The sequence below is a fragment of the Taeniopygia guttata genome, chromosome 3, assembly GCF_048771995.1.
Source record: "Taeniopygia guttata chromosome 3, bTaeGut7.mat, whole genome shotgun sequence".
Lineage (NCBI taxonomy): Eukaryota > Metazoa > Chordata > Aves > Passeriformes > Estrildidae > Taeniopygia > Taeniopygia guttata.
In genome coordinates this window covers 60,546,158-60,571,506 of record NC_133027.1, presented here as the reverse complement: position 1 = coordinate 60,571,506, position 25,349 = coordinate 60,546,158, and the positions used below count along the sequence as shown (strand labels likewise).

The 25,349-nt window shown below is 36.3% G+C and overlaps 1 protein-coding gene across 4 annotated transcripts in view; it reads right to left on the bottom strand.

The window, feature by feature from the left end:
- SCAF8 (SR-related CTD associated factor 8) overlaps window positions 1–25,349 on the bottom strand; it is a 149,904-nt gene that overhangs the window by 79,574 nt on the left and 44,981 nt on the right. For 2 of the 4 annotated variants that reach the window (XM_072926969.1, XM_030268049.4), the window contains exons 16-20: window positions 24,846–24,976; window positions 23,707–23,851; window positions 23,110–23,190; window positions 22,306–22,527; window positions 19,956–21,672 (exon numbers count right to left, since the gene is read on the bottom strand). In XM_072926969.1, the coding sequence (XP_072783070.1) occupies window positions 19,970–21,672; window positions 22,306–22,527; window positions 23,110–23,190; window positions 23,707–23,851; window positions 24,846–24,976 (2,282 nt within the window). In that variant the 3' untranslated portion in view covers window positions 19,956–19,969. Of the gene's footprint in view, window positions 1–19,278; window positions 21,673–22,305; window positions 22,528–23,109; window positions 23,191–23,706; window positions 23,852–24,845; window positions 24,977–25,349 lie in introns of those variants that run through there. The other 2 variants (XM_030268048.4, XM_030268051.4) reach the window with 1 other exon arrangement.

Sequence of the window (25,349 nt, the reverse complement as noted above, 5' to 3'; positions counted from 1 at the left end):
CCAATGCCCTTTGAAATTAATTTAAATTTAATAGGTGCTTGCACCTCTAACTGCTTCAGGAGGAGGGGAGGGGGTGGGAAGAAGCACTTTCTTTCTTTGATTCCACAGTCACTCAAGAGCCCCTGCAGACCATATTTGCATGGGTAAGGATGTAAATAAATATTATTATTATAAATAAATATTAAAGGATGTAAAAAAATAAATCTTCTCTATCAGATGGTGCAACTAAGTGGGATATCATCAATTTTCAGAAAATACTTGCTTTCCTTCATCTTATAAGATTGCCCTATTGGGCATCTACTTCGGTCTTGCCATGGAATGGCAGCACCAGCTAAGTGCTATGGATGTATTAGATATTCCTCTTTCTGCTATGCATCATGCCATCTTTAAGCTCTTGCATGTTGAACAATTATTACAAACATTTACGGCAGCATAGACTCTGAAGAAACTATGACAAGTAGGGACCGAGGATACAGAAAATAATTGTGAGCCTCCATGGACAGAAGAATTGTCAGTAACTTCCTAATTACATGAAATCATCCTTGTCTTTGTTAAATAGTTCAGTCAAAATCTCCCTGAAAGATTACAGGTTGTTAAAGGAAAAGGCGTCACAAAATTTCCCATTGCCAGCAGTAGCAGCAGGGCCCAAATCTATTCCTAGCACTTCCATTATGAAACCTGTCACACAGAGGCAAGAATATTCTTCTGTTAATAGGCCACACTCAAAACAAGTAAAACAAAGATTTGGGAAAAAAAAAAAAAAGAAAAAAAGGCGAGCAAATTCTGTCATCATGCCTTTATAAAAAAAAAAAAAAATACAAAATGCTGAGACATAAAGCCATTTGTCCACTATCACGTAAAGCCTACAGTAAGCCACATGAGAGCTTTACTTTAGAGCATTCAATCCAACTTTCATTAAACTATAATTAACATAATGGATCATATTCCTACAAATTAGTCATTTATATAAGATAGGATGTTAACAGAGATAAAAATTCCTGATTCCTCTGACTTTTCTGAAATTGTACCATTGATGTGTTTGTATGAGAGCTCCAGATCCTCTCCAACAAGTAATAAAGCAAGGACACTTCTCATCTGGAACAAGGAATGCATAGCATGGAAACAGGAGCATGCTAGTAAAAATGCTCAGGAGATTAGATACGGTAAGAAAGAGAAAAAGCTGCAATGAGAGATCAAGGTTTATGGAAGTTAATACGACACTTTCCTCTGATCTCCAAAAAACAAGCAGAAGAAAGAAGGTATTTACAGACAATCTGCAGGAACAATAATTGTCACCATAAAATTCCATATTTTGTGACTTTATTGGTTTATTTTACAAACATCCTAGCATGAGAGCTTGAAGGATAAGATAGCACATTTTTACAAATGACTATGATTCCAAAAGAATACAACCTTTTTCAGTATTGTACTTAACTGTGCCAAGTCAAAATCTTTGGACACAAAGTTAAGTTCCGGCTGAAGTATCTTGAGAAATAAGGTGATGGTGTGGGCAAGAGCTGGGCAGTTCTAGAAAAAGGGAAGCTTGAACATAAGAGATATTACACTGAGTAGGAAGAGACAGGATAATCCAACATGAAAGACTGTGGAAGTTCATATTTATAAGCACCCACAGAGTGCTTATTCTGTGTTAATCTAATCCCAGGTAGGTTGATTTCAGCACAATTACCAAGAACCATCACATGTTTTGATTTAAAATGCACTTTACTTTCCAGGTGCAATTCCATTAGGATTTACACCCACCTGCTGGGGAACAGTATTTGTGTCTTTGAGAACTTGTGCTTTTATGCAGTGCACTGTATCACACTTAGGATGAACAGATGCCTCAAAGGAAGGGAATGATGAATTTGGGTAACTTCTTAGACTAAAATTGTTATTTTACTTTTAGTACTGAAGGCCAGATTGCTGTGTTTTATAATTGATTACTTTCCACAGTTATACAGTTATAAACTAGAGAGACCCAAAAAAGTTAGAATCCTATGTTTCCTGTGATGAAAAAAAAAAAGATTTTTCACAAACAGTCACTCTCACTTCCTGCAAAACAAAAAAATAATCTATTATGGAGAGAAGACTTCTTTTAATGTGACAACACATCAATTTTTGAATGCAACCATAAGAGATCTTTATTTTGTATGGCAATTTCCATACAAAATGTATTTTTGTTTGAGCCTTATGTTTAAACAGTGCAAGTAATTTAATAATACTGCTTCGATGTTCATATAAAATAATAGCACATAAGGAGACAAAGATGCATAGCTATTTACATCTATATCCTGAATGTCCAATAGGGACTTAATAGTGCTGTAAATTTTAGTCTGTTAAAAAGAGTCAAGCTAAATATCATACTGCACTAAAAAGCAGTCAGATATCTGGAAGACTGTAACTGAAATGTCAAGGATCTTGGTGACAAGATATTTATTAATATCTGGGCTTATGGACACTCATTTGTAGTTATTAAAATATGGTTTAATAATCAGTAAAACTTCACTAAAATGAATCTCAGTTAAAATCTTGTGCCTCAGGAAACACACTTGCTTCTTGAAAACCTAATTAAAAGCCAGAGAAGGTATCACATCTCACAGTGCTAATGAAAAATGTCTTGTCTGCTTCTATCAAAAATGTGAATTGCTACTGAAAGCAGATGGGAAGAAGGAGAATCTCAATAAATTATTTGTGAAAGATATCACACAGAGTATTCCAGAGAATTAAACTCCTGTACATGAATTATTTTGAATTCATGAAAGGTAATTACTGCCATCAAGTAAGAGCTTGCTGGTGGAAGGGTAGTTTCTGTGTAATATTTCTCTAACTTTTAATATAAAATTCGAGAAATCAGCCAAGTTTTAAGAAATGTCAGGTTTTTAAAAATATGTGAATAACATTTCACATTCCAGAATAAAAATAATGGTTTCATTAGAAAAAAACAGAAATCTCACAAGCTCATTTACCTTGTACCACAATGTGATGAAATTAAGAAACTAGGAAACAGAAATATAAACAGAACAAAAGGACAAACTAAAGATGTGTTTTGACATATTAGACTTTAAAACTTGCTACTGCTTTACCAATTGTGCTTACAATCAAGTAAGCAAATGGTCAAGTTCACATAAGTGCTATATTATTTTCTATTTCTCCATTTTTGCCTTATTTGTAACTTTAGGCACTAAGGCAATGATGCTTCCACATGTGCTTTAAATGTAAGCACATCTGGTTATTCTAAACAGACTAATCCTATTTTGTATGCTTTGATGGATTAGTATCTAGATTTTTAAATTTCAGAATAATAAAAAAGAAACGTAAACCAATGAGGGAAGAAATTCAATGCACTTTTCAAAGTATTGATGAGAAATCAAAAGCATTTATAATTGTAACAATTAAAGCACTGCTGAGTGTGCGAAGGAGAGCTCTCACAGCTTCACAAAGATTATCAGAGCTGTGAAGGGACCCACAAGGATCAGTGAGTCCAACTGTTACGTCAATAGCCTGTACAAGGCTATTGGATCATGACATTGGTGTAATTAGCATCATACTCTGACCCACTGTGCTCATCTCAGGATCTGATCATATTTCCAACAGATAGATTCCAGTGGATTATTTTTACATTTTCTCTTTTTGACAGTGTTGCCCTTCAACATCTTCAAATGTGTTTTGATCCTGAAGGCTGTCAAGGATAAAACAAAAGGGTAGAAAAGAAGGCAGGAAAGGTTTAAATTACATACCACATACATACCACATTCAAGTATGTTTAATTATTGCTTTCAGATGGTCACTACTGAGACCTTAGATGCACAAAGCAAATGTGCAATCAATAGCTACTAAAGTGGAATGCATTTCATCCACTTACACAGGAGACAAAAGGAAAAAAACCATGCTATCTGCTCTGTAATAGTAGCATAATATGAACTGTCAGGAACTGGTCAGAAGTATTCCTAAATTGACCTAGCCCCTGACAAGGAATGATATAATACTTTTGAATTTATCTTTACTAGAGGAGAATCTAAATCGAACTGTAAATCAAACTTAATTTTTACTAAATTCTACCTCTTTATATGCTTGGGCAGCATACTTTTTTTTTTAATTACTAAAACTAACTTTATACTCTCTTGAAATGAGTATGGATACTGATTGTGAGTCAGAGGTGACCACCTGGACTTGGCTCTCTGGTCAGTTTGAAGGGTGCCTTCTTTAGCCTCTGAGGGAGCTGCTTAGAGGGATGAGCATCTGCTCTTGACAGCACAGTAGATGGTCCCACATGTCACAGGAAATCACCAACTGCTTCATTTGACATCCGGCAGGAATTTAGGAAACAGGTGAGGTAGGACATTTTGCCAGTCTAGGGACAGATTCTCTCATAACTTCACAGTGGTTTCTGAGTTAATGTAAGCTAATGTCTGTGGCTGTGTCAGCATTTAATATTTAAGATAAATATTAGAATAACAAATTTTTTTTTTGAGGATATAGAGCATGTCTGGAGCAACAGTGGGGAACTGCAATGCCTTGGTAACCATAAAAATCTGAGTAATGCAGACCCTTTTCTATGGTCAATTCCTTTCATATTTTCACATGAAAGCACAAATATTCAGAATAAATTAGTTAAAATTAGCAAAATTAGAATAAATTAATGAAAATAAATAAAATTTCAGAATAAATTAGTGAAAATTAGGAACATTTACTAGAATACATACACAGCATCTGCTCTCAAAATCTCATTCCATTTCTAGGCAGTGAAAGGTTTGCCATGTTGGAGGCTGAGAATTGGATACAACGAGTAAGTTTGTTGACTATTTCCAAATGATACTATGATTTCTCCCGACTCTCTCAGACTTTTATGAGTGTCTTAAAAGAAAGCTAGGAGAGCTATAAAATAAAATAAAATGAGAAGCAGCAGTTTTTTCAAGGTTTCCCATGTTGCCCAAGGAACTGTTTCTCAGCAGAATGACTCTGAGGTTTTGTTTCAAGCAACTCCATTGGGAGACATCACCTTGTCTTGTTATAAGCATGCCCACTTGGGGATGAGCAACAGCTGGGTGGGTGGCCCAAACCTAATGACATGAGAATGTGGAAAAACCTATTTTCTTGATACTTGTCTTTAATAAAGCTGACCTTTGGAAACAGGTACTATTCACCCAGCAGTATATCCTCCCCTATAAGATCCCAAGGAAAGCCTGTACTTTGCTCAGACAGGAATGAGAACTTTCTGTGCCTGCATCTACTTGGCCAGCAAAGAGGTGCACAGAAGACTGACTTCCTTGTTCTTTCCCACCTCATTGTTACAGCAACTTTCACACGCATTCACAGAATATTCCGAGTTGGAAGGGACCCACAAGGATCATTAAGTCTAACTCTAAAGTAAATGGCCAATAGAGGGACTGAATCCCCAACCTTGGTGTTACCAGCATCATGCTCCAGCTAACTGCCTTCTCCCAGGACAGCGAAGTACCAAACAAAGGTGGCAGCTGCTGAGCAGCTGCAGCCACAGCATGGGCACATGCAGCACAGGTGCTCCTCCTGGTGCTGTGGCTGACATAGGGGCCTGCAAACCTGGCAGGGAACCTGTCCAGCATTTACAGTGGCAGCATAAAACATGAGAACTTAAAATTACCTTTAGCAGTTTAAGTGGAAATTATTTTAATTATTTTTATTTTCAAGTTGTTTAAATCAGAAAAAAAAGTGAGTATTATGATATTTAGTATTTAATCTAGTTTTTCATTTGCAATTTTTGTTGTTTTTTTTTCTCCCTGTAGCGAGGTTTACTTTTAGTAAAATGACTACCTAAATATTCTGATCTAGAATTAAATGGAACCATTATATATTTTGATGAGAGAATATAGTGTATCAACATAAATTTGTTTAGCAATGATAGAGTTTAATATATATTCAAATCTTGATTTCTGATAAAGACAATTAGAGATATTATGTATCTTATTCAAAGTGACAATTTTTAGCTCTCTTCAGTTCTCAACCTTTTGAATCTATAGGCAGTCATAACTTGCAAACAATATTTGAAGTCCTAATCGTATTTCCTTTTGTTTTGCAGTCAGTTATACAACGAAGCCTTCTTTGGTTTTATATGTGCAACATGGTTTTCTTTGGTACACCCCCACATCTGCCATGTGAACAGCATGACTCTACAAAAGCCCATCTATCTCCTTAGTGCCCTGGAGATGCTGTGGAGAGTGACCTTTATGCTCCCATTACAAACGTGCCTACTGTGTTTCTCCACCCAAGCCATCTCACTTGCCACCTCTCCAGTTAATGTTCACTGAACATTCAAATGAAGCTTCTCTTTCATCTCACCAGGAGCCTGAGCTAGAAATCTGGAAGCTGAGAGACTTTTCCTTCTCTCTGCTGTGAGAAGAATGCAGAAGTGGAGCTCTTTACAAGTGAAGGGACCACATGAGATTTACTGACACGCCTTCTGTAAGACGGTGACCAATTGATAAAGGAGTGACAGAATCCAAGAGAGACAACATGAGGTTATGAATGACACAGGCTGCCCTTGGCTGCTGGACCTACGGTGCTACCCCAGTAAAGGTAATTAAAGCAGCAATCAAACAGCTTAACTTCTACAGGATCAAATCTGGGTATTGCTATGTGAAAACCACTCCTTGACCCTTCTTCACACAACTGATTCTAACATGAGAAAAAGGACTTACAGAAGTTTCTTTCTTTGCTGATATACATAAAACTGGGGAAAAAGTGTCTTTCCTACTGTTTGGGACAAATTAGGATTTCTGTTATCAGATGCAATGAAAAAAAAAATCTATTAGCTTGTTTTCTTTTTTAGGTTTTTAAAAACAGCTTATTGAATCTGTGTTTGGAAAGCCTCATCTCCATGTAAAAATGGAAAGGGTATTTATACTGTAAAAGCCCCAAAATAAAACCAGATTCGCCTTTACTTCCTTCCTCTAATTCACAGTAAAGAACATAATTTAATCCATACTCTGTATCTGCACAGAATAGTACAATCACATTGTTCTTGAACAGAGGGAAAAGATATTCACTGTAATATGGGGAGAAAAAAAAAAAAGAAATGAAAACTTTGAGACAAAACAGGAAAGATCTTAATAAAGAGATGAATAAGAAATGAATCACTCATGAAGAAGGTTATCACAGGAAAATCTCCAGCTTTCTGGGATTTCCTTTCACATTGCAACATTGGAAGACTAAACCTCTTAATGCACTGAGTAAAATCAACATGAAAAAACTGAAATACGAAATCCAACTAGTATACACCAGAAGGTACACCAGAGGGTGCAAACTACCCCAGTGAGCATGTACACACAGGAATTGTACAGAAAGCAGCGCACTGAGGCACAACAGTGAATGACTCTGAGAACTGTACTGAAGATACACAGCACCTCACCTGTGCAGGGCTTAAGGCAGCAGCCCTCTGGATTCCACAGAGCCGCAAAACAGTGGGCTCTATGCATGTGCTGGGCACCCTCTGCTGGTTTCACAGCAGCAAGTCACCAGGCTTGGGGAACAAATACAATGAAGTGCAAGCAAAATGTAAGGAAGAAAAAAACATCCTAACTACGTGCAAGAATGAAAAAAGAGGGATCAAAATGTCTTTCAAAAATTAAAAAAAATAAATACCTGCAGAACTTTTTAGATTTTAACTCAGCTATCTTAGTTGTTTCTCCTTATAGTTTCTATCAAACTAAGAAAGACAACCCACTCTGGTAAACAAAGCATTCAGCATTTCTTGCATTGAAAATAATTTTTTTTCCCCCTTTAACATAACTTTTATCAACATCATGGCTAGCAATAATTTCTCCTTAGTTTACAAGACTCCTCCTGAGTGTTGACAGGGTTACATGTGACCCTTCATGGTCTTCAAAGCTGACATAAACAAAACTTTTGCAATGTTTGAAATTACCAAATGCAGAACAAAATACCAAAGCATAACAGTGTTAACTCTCAGCAGCAGCCAGCTAGTTAGGCACCAATTCCACATTATAAGCAAGTAAAGAAACACATAAATCCCAGTAGATTCACTTAACATCCCTCACAAATCCTTCAGTTTCACAGTTCTTCCAAATCACAGTAATCTCCCTTTGGTCACTGCCAACATTTCTAAAAACTTTTTCAATCAGTACCTAAGCATTAAAAAAGGAATATAAAATCTTAGGTTTGTTGCATCAGTAACAAAATCAGCAAGTGCTTAGAAAATTTTTCAAATTTGTACCCTTGTGAGAGGAGTTGCCATACAGTTTAATTGTCACAAAAAGAGGTTCTCTCAGAAGAAAAATCCTAAGATACTCTGACACTTGACAACTTGCTACAGCCTATGGATTTGGTTACAAAAGTGTTCATCATTTTAGAATGCAGAATAAAATACCATATCAATAACCACAGGTAAGGTGATTGAGCTTCAAAGATCTGTCCTTTTCTTGCCCACAATCCACTCCTCAGTTCCACTAGAAGAGATTTCCCAGTTCCTGTGCTGTTTGACTGCTCATTTTTGCATCCTCCTCTAAGTCCATTAGCTTGTGATAAATTCAGATGAAAACAAATGCAGAAAACATGATTTTTGAGAGAAGGAAGTCAATAAAATACTAATGCATTTTGTCAAGGAGCACACTGTACACAAAATCAGTGTATAGGTACACAGGATACAAAGTATAAAGATACAAGGTAAAAGAATTTTCATTTTCTGCAGTCTATACAGCCAGAAAATATGTTCTATGATTTTTTCTAGAAATAGCATGATCCAAGAAATATTTGTTAAATTTGCTAATTTTTCACCACTAGAAAACAACAAATTTAATGGCACTCTGATGCAGAGTATAGGATCTTCACCATACCCATGAGCAGGGGGTATGAACTCCTTTCACTAGTTTCTCATTCATCAAGCTCTATTTGATGCAGGAGAATTAAATAGTGGAGAAGCAATAGTGTTGTTCTCAAAGAAGCAACAGAAAAAGGCACACGTGAAAGGCAGCATTTGCCACATGTCACAGACAAGACCTAGCAACTTCTGTACTGCACAGGTGCCAGTAGAGGTCAGGGCTCTGCTTGGTATTTCAAGTGTTCAGAACAAACATGGCAGAAGCGGCCACCCTTCACAAAAGGCACAGCCAGCTGCTGACCTTGCAATTCATGTAAGGTCCCTGAGCACCAGTACACATGATAATTAACCAGGGGAGCAACTCATCCAGCTGCTAATCTCATCTTCCTAAATCTAGAGGCTTGTTGCAAAAAGAAGGGTTCAAAAACTGGATAAGGAAATGTAGGCTTATTTCCTGTCCTGGAAATGCAGGCTTATTCTTTTTGCATGCTCCTCTTGCTGCACACAGCCTGAGAAGGCACTCTTTGCAGAAAGTGTCAGCATGTTTTGGGGACACGTTGGATTTCCTCTCTTAAGGTGAGGAAATAGTCTACAGCGACTGGCTAGACACCACTGCTCCATGTAGGCAGGAAAAACAGAGGAACAGTAAGGGTACACAGAAACTGTTCCTTCAAAACCCATCAAAACTTCACTTTCAGACTGAAGACACTGGAAATGGTAATATAATAAGCAGCTTTAAAATACTTCAAAGTGCTTTTGCCATAAAAATCAGGGTGAAAATAAAAATAGGGGAAGTATTTTGTCACTCCAGTAGAGGTTTTGTGCCTAAAGAGAAACTAAATTTCCTATTTCAATGTCTTTAGAAATGTCTAACAATGGCATCTGAAGGAGTCAGAAGGGCACAGGAGACTCAAGAACATCCTTGTTCAGGAACAGTGATGACCATGAGATGTAGTACGTTTGTGCTGACTACTACCTAGCATGGTCAAGATTACATGAGGAATAAAAAACACAAATGCAGATGTAAGGTATTTGAGGTATCAGCTTACTGAGAGTGTTTTGGAAGGTCAGAACCACAAAAAGTATCAGAATTAACTTTTGGCCTTTTCGTAGCAAGTGAGACCTTGAAGTAGGAGCCACCTGCCTATAGTATCTTCAGATACAATTCTGCACCAGAACAATTCAAACAAGCACCTACAGTGGTTTTAGCATCTTTCTTGCTTGTACTGGGCTCCCTTCAAGTAGAGCCCCTGGTTCACAAATCTGATTTGGCAGTAATTATTACCTTGAAAAACATACTAACTTTAAATACTTCTCCTATTTATAAATATTAAAACATGTGACAAAGTTTAGTATAAAAAGACTGCTGTAGTAATACCACTGTTGTGGCTCAGGTAGAAAAGATAATCTTAATCCCTGGATAAGCAGGGACCTTGTGTCTATATGGCTCAATATTATTTCACTCTTAAACTTGTGCATCTGGCAAAACACAGTATTTCACCTGGACATATTTGCACTCCCTGTGCTACCTCATAGACTGAGATGAAAGGTTGTGGTTGGTACTTTTCTAGCCAAGTGTCAGGGTACTTAAGGTTTTGCCTTTCACAGTTCACCAGCACATAATTTTCTGTAAGACTTGAATTGTCTCATAACAAAATCAACCACCAACAAGACTGAACTTGTCTTATATGTGTGACAATATTTTGTTTTGCTTTACTTCAAACAAATAAATAAGACACCAAATAGTGTAAAAAATCTGTTGTAACCAACCAAACATTTCACAGCAAGCTAGATTTAGAACCCCAACTAAATATTTAGATTTTTAAATATTCAACTGATTTTCAGAGGTGATGTGCAGTTAAATCTGTATGTGAACACTCCCATGTCTAACTCTGACTCCTTTGACACGACAAAGATGGAAGACAAAACAAGTCTGTGTCAGCTGCAGGAAGACCTTAAGTGGAGAGTGCATGGCAAAAGGAAAAGTGAATACTGAAGTCTGGTTTCCTTTCACAATGCAGACTGTAAATTCTCCAGCTAAGCTTTCCATAAGCTTCTGTAAAATGGATATAAACATACACTGATAGTTCCACAATAATAAAGTAAATGTATTGCATGTTTTGGGGTATGTAACTCAAGTCAATGCTAGGCTGTTAGAGTAAGACAAGATGGGTAATTTCAAAGCTGCATTCTAAGACGCTTAATAGGATGCAGTTTTGGAAAAAAAAAAAAAAAAGTGAGACAAAAGAACAATGATGAAATTTGTTGAAAAGGGCCACTAAGAAAATGTAATTTTTAAGTAAAACAGCCCATTTATTACAATCTTTCCAGTTCTTTAGCAGACTTTTTAATCCTAAAAATGCTGGAAATATTTACAGAATTGCTTTCAAAGTTTGTTCCTTTTGGACTTATGTTTTTCTACTTTAATGTATCAAGATGAGAGACATTTAGAACAAATTAATTCTCCAAGCTGGAAAAGTGAAATTCTTCATAGCTTTCAGCCTCTATTTGTTGCTTGAATTTCTTCACTCTGAGTAGGAAAAATTAGACTATCTGAGGACAAGGAAAGGAATGGAAAAGGGAAAATCAAGACTTTGGTATTCACTACCATGTTCATGGGTATTCACTAAAAGTTGCATGTGACAACTCCTGAGGCTGCTCTAGCTTGTGCACAATTTTTCAAGTTCCATATTAGAGACAGGATAATCTGCTAGGATGTGTGAAAAATGCCATTTTAGTTACATTCTTGAACAAGCTAGAACCAGACTATCATGACAAATATATATAATTTTGAATAAAATTTTTATTTCTCTCTTTTTTTTTTTTTTACATGTCATTCATTACTTCTATTCTGGTTAATACAGAAATAAAAGAACTTTTCATGGAGAAGGAAATTTATTGAGGAGAGTTAAGCAGCACATTCTAAAACGAAATAAGAAAACTTTATTAACCTAGTGCATTCATTTTTCAAAATCCTTTGAAGAAAAAAAAATGCTATTTAAATAAAACATAAGCTTTCAAAAAAAGCAGTATGCAGATGAAGAAAAGAAAGCTGGAGGACATAATGGATTTTGAACAAAGAACAGTGACCATGTATTAAAGGGATGCTCTACGTGCTACAGTGAAAAGATCTACTCAGAAAGTACAATCATTTTGGGAGAGCCAGAAGATAAGACAAATGCATTTAAGTAGCTTTAATTTGCTTGCTTTCTTTCTTTCTCTATGAATTTCCTAGCACATGATTAGACACATATAGTGCTTGCAATTTTTTCCAGACATTTTATACATTTCCTCATACTCTTAGAATATCAATAAAATCTTTATTAGGTTGCCTACTCATAAATACTTGCACAGGAAAGAGAATCTGAAAGGAAAAAAAAGTTATCCCCTAGAAGCCTTTGTGTTAAAAGCAGTAGAAAAATCAAGGAAACTAGAACCATATAATGTTCTACCACCTGCTCTTCTAAAGGCCCCTGAAAAAGAAACTGAGACACCTAAGACAGAGTTTGAAATCCTGGACCTAATGAAACAGTCGTGTCCCACTGTTAAACAAGTGAGGCTGTATAACACACACTGGTTTAGGCTAAAGCAGCATTATTTTACATTCTCCAGCAATAACATGAAAGAATGTAATGCCTTTAATCAAGAAAATGATTTTTTTCTGCAGATAGCAGAAAGCAAGAGATGCTGCAGCCAGCACTTGTAAAACTGGGATACTATTGTAAAATGCACCCTTATAGCTACTGAGACTATGATAAGTAATCAGTAATTATCTCTGCACTAAGCAGACATTCCTCAATAGTGATGTTTGAGATTGGTGATTCAAACAATTTGGTAATCGCCCCTTCTTTTTCTGTGATAGCTTTGCCTTAAACAGCATCATTCCCAACTTCTCACTAGTGTCTGTATCATAGAGATGCAATACATAGAATGTATTACTTATTGAACAGGTTACACAGGCATTAATCAGAACATCCTCTAATCAGCATTCATACTTGAACCCTGAACAAGGGCAGTATTTGAACTAGGAGATAACACAAACAAGGAACAAAAGAATCTTGGATTTTACACCAAAACCCCAGTTTAGCACTTTCCCTGTAAATTCTTCATTGTGCTTTTGGCTGGGTTCTACAGCATTTACTACTTAAAGATACCCAAACAGATATATTAACATCTGTGTCAAGTTGTACCTCCAAGAACCTTGTAAACTTACAAATATTTACACCTACCTGAGTTTTGTTGAGGGGGGGGGGCTCTATTCTTGTTTGGAAAGCAAAAGGTAAGGAGGTGTTCATTTTTAACTGAGGCATGAGCAATACCAAGAAAAATGCTCAGGAGTACTTAAAATCTTTGGATGCTTGTTTGATTAGCAAATATTTAGTCAGAATGCACACATTAACTTCTACTGAACCTAAAAAAAATAATATTTATTCATGCTTTCTAACTGTATTTTTTCTAATTTCAAATTAGGCTACCAAGCTATTGCTGCTGAAAAACTGTTATCTGTCCAGTGGTTTACATACAGATCTGCTCTGTACAGTATTTTCAGTGTCTGCTAGAATATGCTATTTCATGCCACTTTCCTGTTTTCCACAGTGCTTCTGATAATGAAATAAGGAATGCAGGAAAAAAGTATGTGTGAAGTGTACACACAGAAAATACTGGCAGTATGCACACAAAACTTAAAAATTACACTTCAATATTTAGTAAAAATAACATTTTATCATAACCACTTCAAAGTTTTGCATTCTAATGAAAAGAATGGGTGCCTACTCATTTTATCAATTCACAGAACTTCAGCCCTCCATGTTCATAGTTTTAATACAGTGTTTTCTAATCAACATGGAATTTGAGAGATACCATTATTTTGCTTTTAATAAATAGCAAAGTTCCAAAACAATCAGCAAGCATTTTAATTTCCGGTCAGTATTTTACTTTTAATCACAGACAGCTTTACCACTAGGGTCCTCAACAGTGAATTACCTGCATTGGTAGTCATACTGCACAAGAGATCCATGAGGTTCAAGATAAAGACTTATGGTTGTCCTAGATTTAAACTTCTCAGTTATGCAACTGAATGACATAATTCAGAGGTATTTCTAACTTACTGTAAGAGGAATTCTGTGATAGAACTGCTTGACAAAATAATGTAATGCAAGAGTGTGAAGAAAAATGAAAATGAACTGGACAAACTAGCACAACCTTCAGTAAGCATTTTTAAAGTTGAGTGTACACTTACTATTTATGTATCTACACAACTGAAATGACAAAGATTTTCTGGGAAAAAATCACTGAACCCAAAATTACATTTCAAATTCTACAGACAAAAATTTTATTGATTTTCTCTACATTTTTGTCTGAAGTTCGAAATAGATGGTCCTTTTCAAAAGGACAAACTTAAGGCACCCTTACAACTGCATTTCACTGCATTGCTGAATGAGATGTGATTACCTCAGAAACAGCATAAATCCAAAATATTTTTTCCCTTGATCAACTGAGGTGGCAGTGACAGACCTTCCATTGACTAGACGAAGGTGAATGTATTTTTAGAAAGGACTTTATACACTGAGATACTTAATTCCTACTGTTGTCAAGAAAAAAGCTACTTTACGATCTTTATTTAGTGTAGAAGTTAATTTAGTGTAGAAGTAGACATTCAGATCCAAAGTCCCTGCAACTATGGCTTAGGTGAATCCTACCGACCTACATCTGAGTTAACAATTCTGTATCAATTTAACACTCTTCACCTGTTCATTTAGTGAGGATTTCTTGCACTGGCTTGCACACAATTGTAATGGTCTACAACACAAATCAATATGGCCGTGAAGTTACCTGTGAAGTGTTTGAGAAACACATCAAGTCATCTGCTTTAAAGAATCTCTTTTTCTGCATTTCAACAGAAATCTTAACACACATTAATGTGAACACATATCCATTATGACACAGATATGCATACAGAAAATAATTTAAGATGAATTTTGCAGCATTAAAACATTAAACTAGCCTATTTAGAAGTTACAATGCTGTCTGACCATACTGGCTTTTGGCAAAGTACAAAACAGTCCCTGTCTGAAGGCTTTAGTATGATTTGATTGGATAAGAAAATGCAAAACTGGCACGAGTGACTTAACTTTAAAAGAAAAATGTCAGAGTAGTAAAACAGTGATACAACTAATATCACTGTTAGTATGCAAGTGCTGAATTGCGCATTTTAGACTCTTGGAGAGAGAAAACACATTAATCTGTAACTGTACAATATATCTTAAGAAACTCTTCATTTGTAAGAGTGCTTAGACTGCTAGGACTTCCTCCTCTAATCTTTGGTAGCAGACCAGCTAAAAGATATTAAGAGTAGGATATTCAATGAGACAACCCTTTTTCATCAAATTCTTGCAAGACAGGAATTAAAGAACAATGGCAAATACAATTTTACAGCTTACCAACTTTAACAACTGACTCTCATCACTGACAAGAATCACTTTTCAGATCCTATATGCAAGTTATTACTCAAAGAGATGTCATGAATTTTCTTTTTAGTAGCTCTACTTGGCTTTTCTTGACTATGAAATATCAAGTACATACATTAACTGTATTATGTTTACTGTGCACCCAAAGAACTTGTACCAAATAAGTGGAGTTAACAACATCACTGTGACAGCCCTTTGAGGAAAAATGTAAGTAGCTTCAAATTTAAGAAGAACATCCTGCCTTTATGCCTTTTAAAACAATCTCTCATTTACACCATTAAATGGCTTCACAGTGTGTGCCTACTTGTGGAAAGGAAGTTGAAAGAAAAATCTGATTACTGCAAAATTCAAAAGAATCAGCAGTAGATGTCACAACAGGGAAAGAAAGATCCTTTCATTACCTGAATCAACAATAACAAAAAAGGGAAAGAAAAATTCTTTAATAACATGAATTAATAACAAAAATTTGTCCAGTTACCCTTGATGACTCCTGATATTCTGAATAGGTTTTACAATTATAAAGCTGGAGTATGACGTTTTACAAGAGTATGTAATGATAGAACAAGGGGCAAGGGCTTTAAACTGATGTACAGCAGACTTAGATTAGATAGAAATTCTCAACTGTGAGGGTGGTGAGGCACTGGAACAGGTTGCCCAGAGAAGTTATGCATGTCCCATCCCTGGATGTGTTCAAGGCTAGGTTGGAGGCAGTTTTGAACAACCTGGTCTAGTGGAAGGCGTCCCTGCCCATGGCATGGGAGTTGGAACTAGATGATCTTTAAGATTCCTTTCAACCCAAACCATTCAATGGTTTTGACTGTTCAGCTCTCCCTTTATCATGAAACAAAAAGTCCCCATTACTGAAAAGACAGAGAATGAAATTTAGGATCCATTCCTATCAGTTTCAAATCAAATTACCCAAAGATGTGAGTTTGGGGGAAAAGTCAAGAGTACTTTCAGTTTTTGACTAGAAGAAAATATCCTTGCACATGGTCAAAACTGCATATTCAGAGGCTTCTGTAAAAAATTGGCTTATCTGATAAACATCTTCTTTATTTTCTAATTTTCCAACTGTGCTTAAGGAATGCCTGTGCATGCCTCACTACAGGCCTGATGACAGTACTCCCATCTTGACTTACTCAGGCTAAAAGCTCCTTAACTTCATAAAGTCATTTACATCACTCAAGTGGCTCTACATATTTTATAGAGCTCTACTGAAGCAAAGGGATCTAACAGAATATATTCCCTGGAGTCTGTAACAAAAGCGAGTACCACACATAAAAAGCAAGAGTACCAGTACTTCACAGGAAAAGGCTTCTGCAAATAAATCATGTCCTTAGAGCAAACAAAGCCTACATTTCATCTTTATGGATATGGTGTTCTACTCCAATGCACTACAGTGAAAGAACCATAGCCTATTTAAAAGGCAAATACATCAAACAACTTACTGATGCCTATAGTTTTCAAGTAAATGTGCATGCCTAAATACAATGTATTGCCTGCAAAGCTACCTCAAATGTTATTCAATGTGTCTGTTACTAATGTGAATCATACATCAGATTCCTCAGTTGCTAGAACCCACAACCTTTCATCACTACAGCAAGCTTTAAACCAGTGTAAGCCAGAACTGTTACCCCAGTGCCTGGGCCCCATCATCTTTCTGTCCCAATCTCACTCTCTTCTTTGCAAAAGCAAAACTTAAAAGTCACTCCCATGAATCACATCAAAGAATTGGTCTGGGTGTTAGGACAGTTCCCTTCAGTGCACACACAATAGCTTATGATGGCTTAATCTACAATAAGAAAGGAAAGTCTTCACTCCAGCTGTGAAACATTTAAAATTTCCTACTGCCAAGATAAAGAAACCAGACTGTTTCACTAATATAAAGTCCCTTCAAGTTTCTAAATATGGCTATATTTTGGTAATACATATCTGCATGCTACATTATTTAAATAAGAAATAGAACAGTTCTAGCTGTAAACATGATGCAACTGAAGACTGTTCAACAAACTTTTATTCTACAAAAAAACAGCATTTAGAAATTGATGGTGTAACACATATGTACAGTAGCCAATTTATTCATGTTTGAAAGATATTAACAAAGATAATAGATTAATTAAATGCACTGTTCTATACCACTACCAACCAAATTGTTTTAACAACTCTCACCTGTTAATTTACCTAAATCTTCATACTATGAACAACTTGGTATACTGCAAGCCCCAGTTTAGAAGAACAAGAGATTACCGTCTAGTTTTCAGGAGGTTTTAAACAAAATGTTTTAAAAGTAAAGCTACTGCCAATATGTGTTTGATTTTGAGTATTTATTTCTGTGGCCTATGGCTGAAACCTTTTCAAACTTAACATATTAAAATGAAATAAAACCCCTAAAGTCCATAAAATATGCTGAGAGCTATTTGTGCTTTTGGGCTTTCACACAATCAAATCTGCCTGACCAGAACACTATGAGTAGCTGGTGCAGCAGCATTGGTTGAGCCCTTTGAGCCAGAGACTGCTCATGACAATACATTTACCTTAAACATTGTTCATCTCAACTCCCAAGACACATTCTGGTAATAAACACATCAGCAAGGTCCATTACAAAGCAGTGATAATTTAATGCATACCTAATGACTACTACTTGCACAAAGATAATAATTCATTCAAGTCCACTCTTTCCAAGGGCCACCTTCATTATGCTGACTGTTTACTATCCAGAATAAAAATCCCTGGAACTGAAAAGCTGAACCATGACACAGCATGTCATATACATGGTGTGTATACCCCACCATCCAGAGGAAGAGGACTACACACACGAGTAACTTGCTTCTAGGTTCAAAGGCATGCTAATACTTTACACTCATGTGATGTTATCATACTTTCACCCCTTTGAGGGAAGCAGAAGGGAAAAATAAAACTTGCATGTTAATGCTTTAATGTTAAAGATCAAAAATCTAATCTGAGCTAAAAATGTTTCTTTTACCAAAGAGGCATTCATGTGCCCTTATTACCTTATTATGCAAGAGGAAAACAACTTTCTTAAAACTAAGTCAAAGGATGATTTCAGACTCAGAATTTTAATAAAACTTATTTTGAAAGAAGTTGGTGAAACGCACTTGAATGGAACAAACTGAAAATCTAACGTCATCCTACAGCTTAACCTTTCCAATTGAAAGGATAGACAAGCAGCAAAGCAGGGGAAACAGGAGAGAATAGTATTACTAATTAACCTAAGCAGCCAATTCATCTCAACAATTTAAAGAGGTTCAACTTCAATGTCATTTCATCAAAACACAACCCTCCAACTCTTATTTCTGTTAAAAACATGTAGGGTTTTTAGACCAACATCAGCTTACTTTTCATGCAACATTTCTGAGCACTGAGTCATTAAAGTCAATTAACCACAAAATACTCAAACACTAACACTATCTATTCAGAACACCAAATATATTACAAAATAAAAAAATTGCAAATACTTATTTAAGTTTTGGCTTCATGCATATCTGCATTTTAAAAAGTAAGCTGGAATACTACTGCATATTCTTACAGTATATATGTTCCACCTTCTAGAAGTAGTAAGAACATTGTAACAATCAACATGAGCAGATAAATAGAAGCTTGACAGTACTGCAGTGAAATAAGTTTTATCTTACTACCTAAAGAAGGTGAAAGGCAAATTTTCACAACCTAGTTTAATTTCAATTTTATTGAAGTGCCTAGAGCATTCTGTGAGTGCTTGCACATACACAGGCACACACAGAAAAAGTGGTATCTACAAACAGTTTACACAGATATTTACATACATGTTATTTACATAAACTAATATGACTGCATGATCTTTGATAAAAAACCATATGCTTCTTGCACATATAACTGTTGCACTGGTTTTACAAAAGTAATATAAACCTTTTGCAACAACTGGCTAACCATATATCATAGCTGATTCCAAGTTTTTAGAGCTTGCAGGTTTTTTAAAAAAATACAATACCTAAAACACTGTTATCAAACAAATATGCTTTATTGGCATCTAAAAACAAAATGCACCCAACATTAAAATGTACTTTTGCATTTCTTAAAACCACTGCAGTACGAGGAACAAATCACAAACACTTACTTTAGAGAAAACAGAGACTATAGTGTAGATTTTACAAAATCACTTTTAATCTCTGTGTTATGCTCCTTAAGTAACATGGGCCATTTTTTTTTCTGCCGAATTGTAGGAACATAAAATATCACAGCTTTATCTATACTTTAAAATTCTGCAGCAGCCTAAAAACACGGACAAGATACACCAGCACCTGGTTTCAAGTATAACAATTTTGATGGCCAAACTAAGGGTAGTATCTAAAAATTCCATTTTCTTCCATAGGAAGTCTTTGTTTAACAAGCTGTTAATTTATCATTGTGAAATTAAAAGCAACTGGGGGCAAGATTATGCTTTACCAAAGAAATAAAATAAAATAAAATAAAAAAACAACAAAAGCAAAAAATGTTTACCTACCATGTTCAAATTAAGAACAGTGTTCTATACAAGTCAGTTGTACAGTTATTTAAGTGAAAGATGAACAAGAACATCAGATTAACTTAATTCTGGCAGACAAAAGTGAACTGCTACGGTCCAGTCAGCCATTTATCTATTACAGAGAGATGACAACTTTACAAAAGGTATCTTTTACCTACTGAGTGATGATTATGTCCCCTCAGTTTCTGTGCTTTCTACCACTGGTTCACTCTCTATATCAGCTTCTGTGTCATTCTTCTCTTTGTTTAGCTCGACAGAAGATGCCAGTTTTTCATAAAGTTCTGGATCATCTTGCACCTGTGCAGTCGGTGGCTGACTTTCTGTCTCTGTATTTTCACCATTTACCTGGGGCATATTATCAGCTTTGCGTTGAGAAGTGGCCCCATCAAAATATTCAAAAACCCGTGGATGCGGAGGTGGGATCCAGTTGTTTGACATTCTGTCTCTTCCAAACCTGTTTCCATTAATTTCTCTGCAAAAATTAAAATCTCTGTCATCCCTATCCCTCTGTCTTTCCCAGGGTCTTCTGCGGTCATCAAAATCTCTGTGAGCATCTTGCTCAAATCCTCTATTCCAACTAGGACCACTTCTACTATCAAACCTATAGTTTACATGCCGAAACCTCTCTCTGTCTTCATGGAAGCCTTTAGGGCCACCATAAATAGGGAAGGCATGGTGTTCTCTTTCATCATAATCTCCTCTCTGTCCCCAGTGTTTTTCTGAATTGAAACCAAAATGCTCTCTTCGGCCAAGGTTATCTATACCTGGTCTTCCAAAATTTTCTCTCACGTCTATATGTGGTCTTGCAAAGTGTTCTCTTCCATCTACTGGAGGCCTTCCTATACCCTCTCTTGGATCAACTGGTGGTCGTCCAACAGAATCTCTGACATCCACTGGAGATGGTCTATTAAGATTATCTCTGTTTTCCACCGGAGGAAAGCGATAATCTCTGTCGCCCTCCTGTTGAATGTTATCACCTCCAAGTGGTAGTCTTTTCTCTGGATTAGAAATGTTATCAATATTTTGTCTTCCTGGTGTTCCAAAAGGTCTTTCTGTTTGATTAAAAATATCTCCTGGAGGAAAAGGACCTCGAGGTGGTGGTGGGTGAAGAGATGGATCAAGGATTGTGGGAGGAGGAATAGCACGCTGTGGTGGCATTCCTGGCTGCATTAATGGAAACCTTGGTCCAGGCGAATGGGGCATTAGGCCTGGACGGATATCTATAAGAGGCATTCCTGGCATTCTTTGATTACTGATATTTAAATGAGGCATGTTTGGAACTACAGCTGGATGCTGCATTGCCAGAAGTCCAGAATTACTTGAAATATTTGGTGGTGGCACTCCCATAAGTCCAGAACTAGTTGAAACATTGGGTGGTGGCATTATGAGAAGCCCAGAGTTGCTTGAAACACTCGGTGGCTGTACTCCTGCCAGAACTCCCGAGCTGCTGGACACACTGGGTGGCTGCATTCCTGTCAGAAGGCCAGGGCTGCTTGAGACACCGGGCGGATGAACTCCAGCTAGAAGCCCTGAGCTACTTGAGACACTTGGTGGTGGCACTCCAGCCATAAGTCCAGAGCTACTTGAGGCGTTAGTTGGCTGAATCCCGCCAGCAAGAGACGAGCTGCTGGAGACAGCAGGTAGCTGCATTCCTCCTGCAAGACCAGAATTGCTGGAAACAGTTGGTGGTTGCACTCCTCCTACAAGTCCAGAGCTGCTTGAAACACTGGGTGGCTGAACTCCCCCTGCAAGCCCAGAGCTACTTGAGACAGTGGATGGTGGCCCTTCTCCAGTAAGCCCAGAATTGCTTGAGACACTGGGTGGCTGCACTCCCCCAACAAGTCCAGAGGTACTTGAGACATCACTTTGCACTGAAATGCAGTGACAAGAAACACAATTAACAAAAAATACCAGTGTAACACACAGCATTCAAAACAAAATGCAGTTTAATCCATGTTCAGGTAATGCACATAGTGATGATACTGCTGGTAAGGTCTGTCCTAGCTTCTATAACTATTATATATTATTTCAATCACATTGGTGATACATAGACATTATGCCACAGAAATGAATGTCTCTACATAATAAAGACTGTACAATAGCTTAAAATCAACCAACCCCAAAGCCATCACCCAATTGATACAATTAAACTATTAAAATATTTCAAGTTCTATAGATGTTATACTGTCCTACCCTCTCCTGCTCCTTCCATTGCTACTTGTGTAATCAAACTGCCTTTTTTAAGAAGTTTTCTAATGGGTTCCCAGACTTAGCTTTACTTCTTGAGACTATATTTGAGCATAAGTTGCCAGCAGTCAATGATCAGATGATGACAAAGATGGTACTCGCCACTCCCCCAAATTAAATTCAGAATGACACCCTACCCAGCCCAAAACTTCCTGTTCTGTAGTTACTAGCTCAATGAACTATGATTCGCAAAAATCTCTTAGCAGAGATGATGCTTTCTGTACACGATCATATCATATAATGAAAACATTTCTTACCAGATCTATTGTTTTCACTGGAAGAAAGCTGAAGGTCTGTAAGATGTGGTCCTTTGTCATCTGATTCTGGTTTGTTGATTGGCAGGGGATTAAAAACACTTCCAGCAGATAATGTTGGAGTAGCTAGATTGCTAGTAACTGTGCCAACTGGTAGAACAAGGCCAGTAAAAGGAACATCCTTCATCGTCTCTTGTGCAATTGGTAATGGAGGTTGTACTAAAGCTGTAGAGATATAACAGAAGTGTATCACAGTAATCATATAGCTAAACCTTCAAATTTAGTTTGGTAGAAGTCAGGCTGATAAATCAGAAGTGAAATTAATTACCCTCACTGGTACATTTTTTGATAATAAATTTCTTATCCTCAATCAGCAATGCAATATTTAGTGCTTTTTTTCTAGAGATCATGAGCTGCAGGCAAACCTAAGCAATCTAACATATCATCAAATGTTAGATGAATACAGTTAGAATGCTAAACTAAAAAAAATTACTATATATTATTCAGTGCTTAAGACCAAATAATTCCAGTAATAGCTACATGTTTTAGAAAGGTCCAAATATTGAACTATGCATACAAATAATTAACAATTTGCAACTTAACTCCATGTTAGGTACAGTTTTTCAGTCTACATTATAAGCTCTGTAAGTCTTTCTCTCAATGCCTGCTTAAACCACTTAAACAACTTTTGTGCTGCTATTTCTCATTACACAGAATTAACTTGCTTTTGATTAAATAACAAGGAGTATATAAACAAAGTAAACTTTTCATCACACACAAACAATTGTTAAGAGCAATCAAACTTACGTGTTGGAACAACTGGTGGGACAACAGGCGGCGGGACAACAGGTGGTGGGACAACAGGTGGAACTGGAGGAGGCATATATCCTATATGGAAAAAAATGACAAAAGATTACATGAAAAGCAAATAAACTTTTGCCGTAAAAGACTGCCTACAGTATTTATCCGAAAAGGTTGTGCCACTGTACACTTGCAAACAACAAATTAATAGGAAGAGGCAACAGTGGTTACTGTTTTCAAAAACAACCCCATCTTCATTACAGATGATCTGCAGGTGCATCTTTGAGTGATATCTGCCAGGAGTATCCAAAGAAGAAAATCAAGAGTTTCAAACTTTTCGGAAGCAAAGACACTGATTTTAAGTACTTTCAAATTTTAATTTTTCACACAGGTAGACAGATGTGATTCTTATTCTCAACAGAATACATTGGTAAAAATAATACCAAGTTAGATAGAAGTAATTTTAATCTAGTATGCAATTTAGGCGTCAAAGGTCAACTCACTCAGATGGTAACGAGTACTTGACAGAAAACTTTGATGCACACAGAGGCACATGAACTGCCTATGCTCATTACACACTGCATTTCATTTCTACTGACTTACCTGGAGGTGGCTGTGAAGGGTTGAAACTTGCTCTCAAGAAGGGTGGAGGAGGAATTGGGCTATATCCAGGAGGAGGGACAGACATTGTGACAGGAAACGCAGGTGGAACCAAACTAACAGCAGGCACAGCTGGAGCTACTGGAATCTTTTTTCATGGAAAGAAAAACAAGCAGCTTCAATACATAACAGTATTCAAGGACATTAAAGGGATAAACTGATTTAACTGCAATTCACATCAAGCACTACATGTACCAAAGGCTTTGTATGTGTTTTAAACACTGAGGAACTAGATTGCATTCTGAAATAATACACTGTAAACAAAGAAAGACACTGGAAGAATCCTATGTTATCTTTACTTGATTCTCACACAGCCAAAAATACAGTTTAACATTATGTCTATTCAAGAATAAAAACGTACCTATTACAGAGGGGTGAATGCAGAAATGCAGAGAGAGAAAGGGAAGAAAAGTTGTAGATAGTGTAGCACTTTGAAAACAGTGATTCTAGTGTCTAGAAAAACTTACATGTTTTATAACAGTCCAGGAAAATTAAGTTTAGTGTGCATAATTGTAAGGCTAATAATCCAAATGAAATTCTGATGAATACTTCTGAAATCCTGATTTAATACTTCTTGAATGTTTGAGCTATGCATTTTGTTACAGTGCATCGTATTTACAATGATGTAATTAGAAGCAGTATAAATGCAATATATACATGTATATCTAAATATATACTGATCACAGTGTACATTAGGAGACAGTTGAGATAAGAAGAGTGAAGACAGTTTTTGCGAAGAGGAAAAAGCCCAAAATTCAATTCAAGTAAATGCAAATATATTAACATTCATATAATTTTATGTCAGTTCAACAACTGAAAATGTCTATACACATTTAGAAAGATAAAACACGAATAATATATGTACAAAAACTTTTCTATTAAGCAACTGCATGAAACTAAAGATTATGCTCAAGCATGGCAACTATTCTATTCTAAAGTATTTCAGAGATGAGCACTAATGGATGCAGGACTTAAATAAAAAATATTTTATCACTTAAACTCAGCATTAAAGTTTACCTGTATTGAATAACAAGTCTGCCCACCAGTTCTGTGGGGCTTTTGCACACCCAGAGAATACCAACCTGCAGCATAGTGACTGGTTGTGTGTAAGCTTCTGTCTGTGTTGTTATAACGGTACTCTTATCAACTGTAGCACTCTGCGTCGTTTGAGTATTTTCTTTAGCAGCTTCTGAGCTTCTGGCTGTTTCCCATTCTTCAAAAATGACGTATTTTATTATAAAAAGATAATTAATGTGATATTTTTGCTTAGATGTCTTCCTTCTTAAACAATAAATTTGAATCTAGTATCTACACAGATGCATTACAAATAGCCCTCAAACTTATTATGAAAAGAATGAGTGCAATTATTTATTATTGTGTTTTTTAAAGAACATAAAGTATCTTTATCTACCTGCCATGCTGTTTAATTTGCCTGTATACAAACTGATTTTTCAAAACTTAACAACCTTTTTCACCAATGATTCTGTTAACAATTTGCAATACAGAGTACGCTCCTGTTTTCTAAATTTGTAGCCAATATATGTATGTTATCACTCAGCAACTGTACACTGAGGAAGAATCCTGAT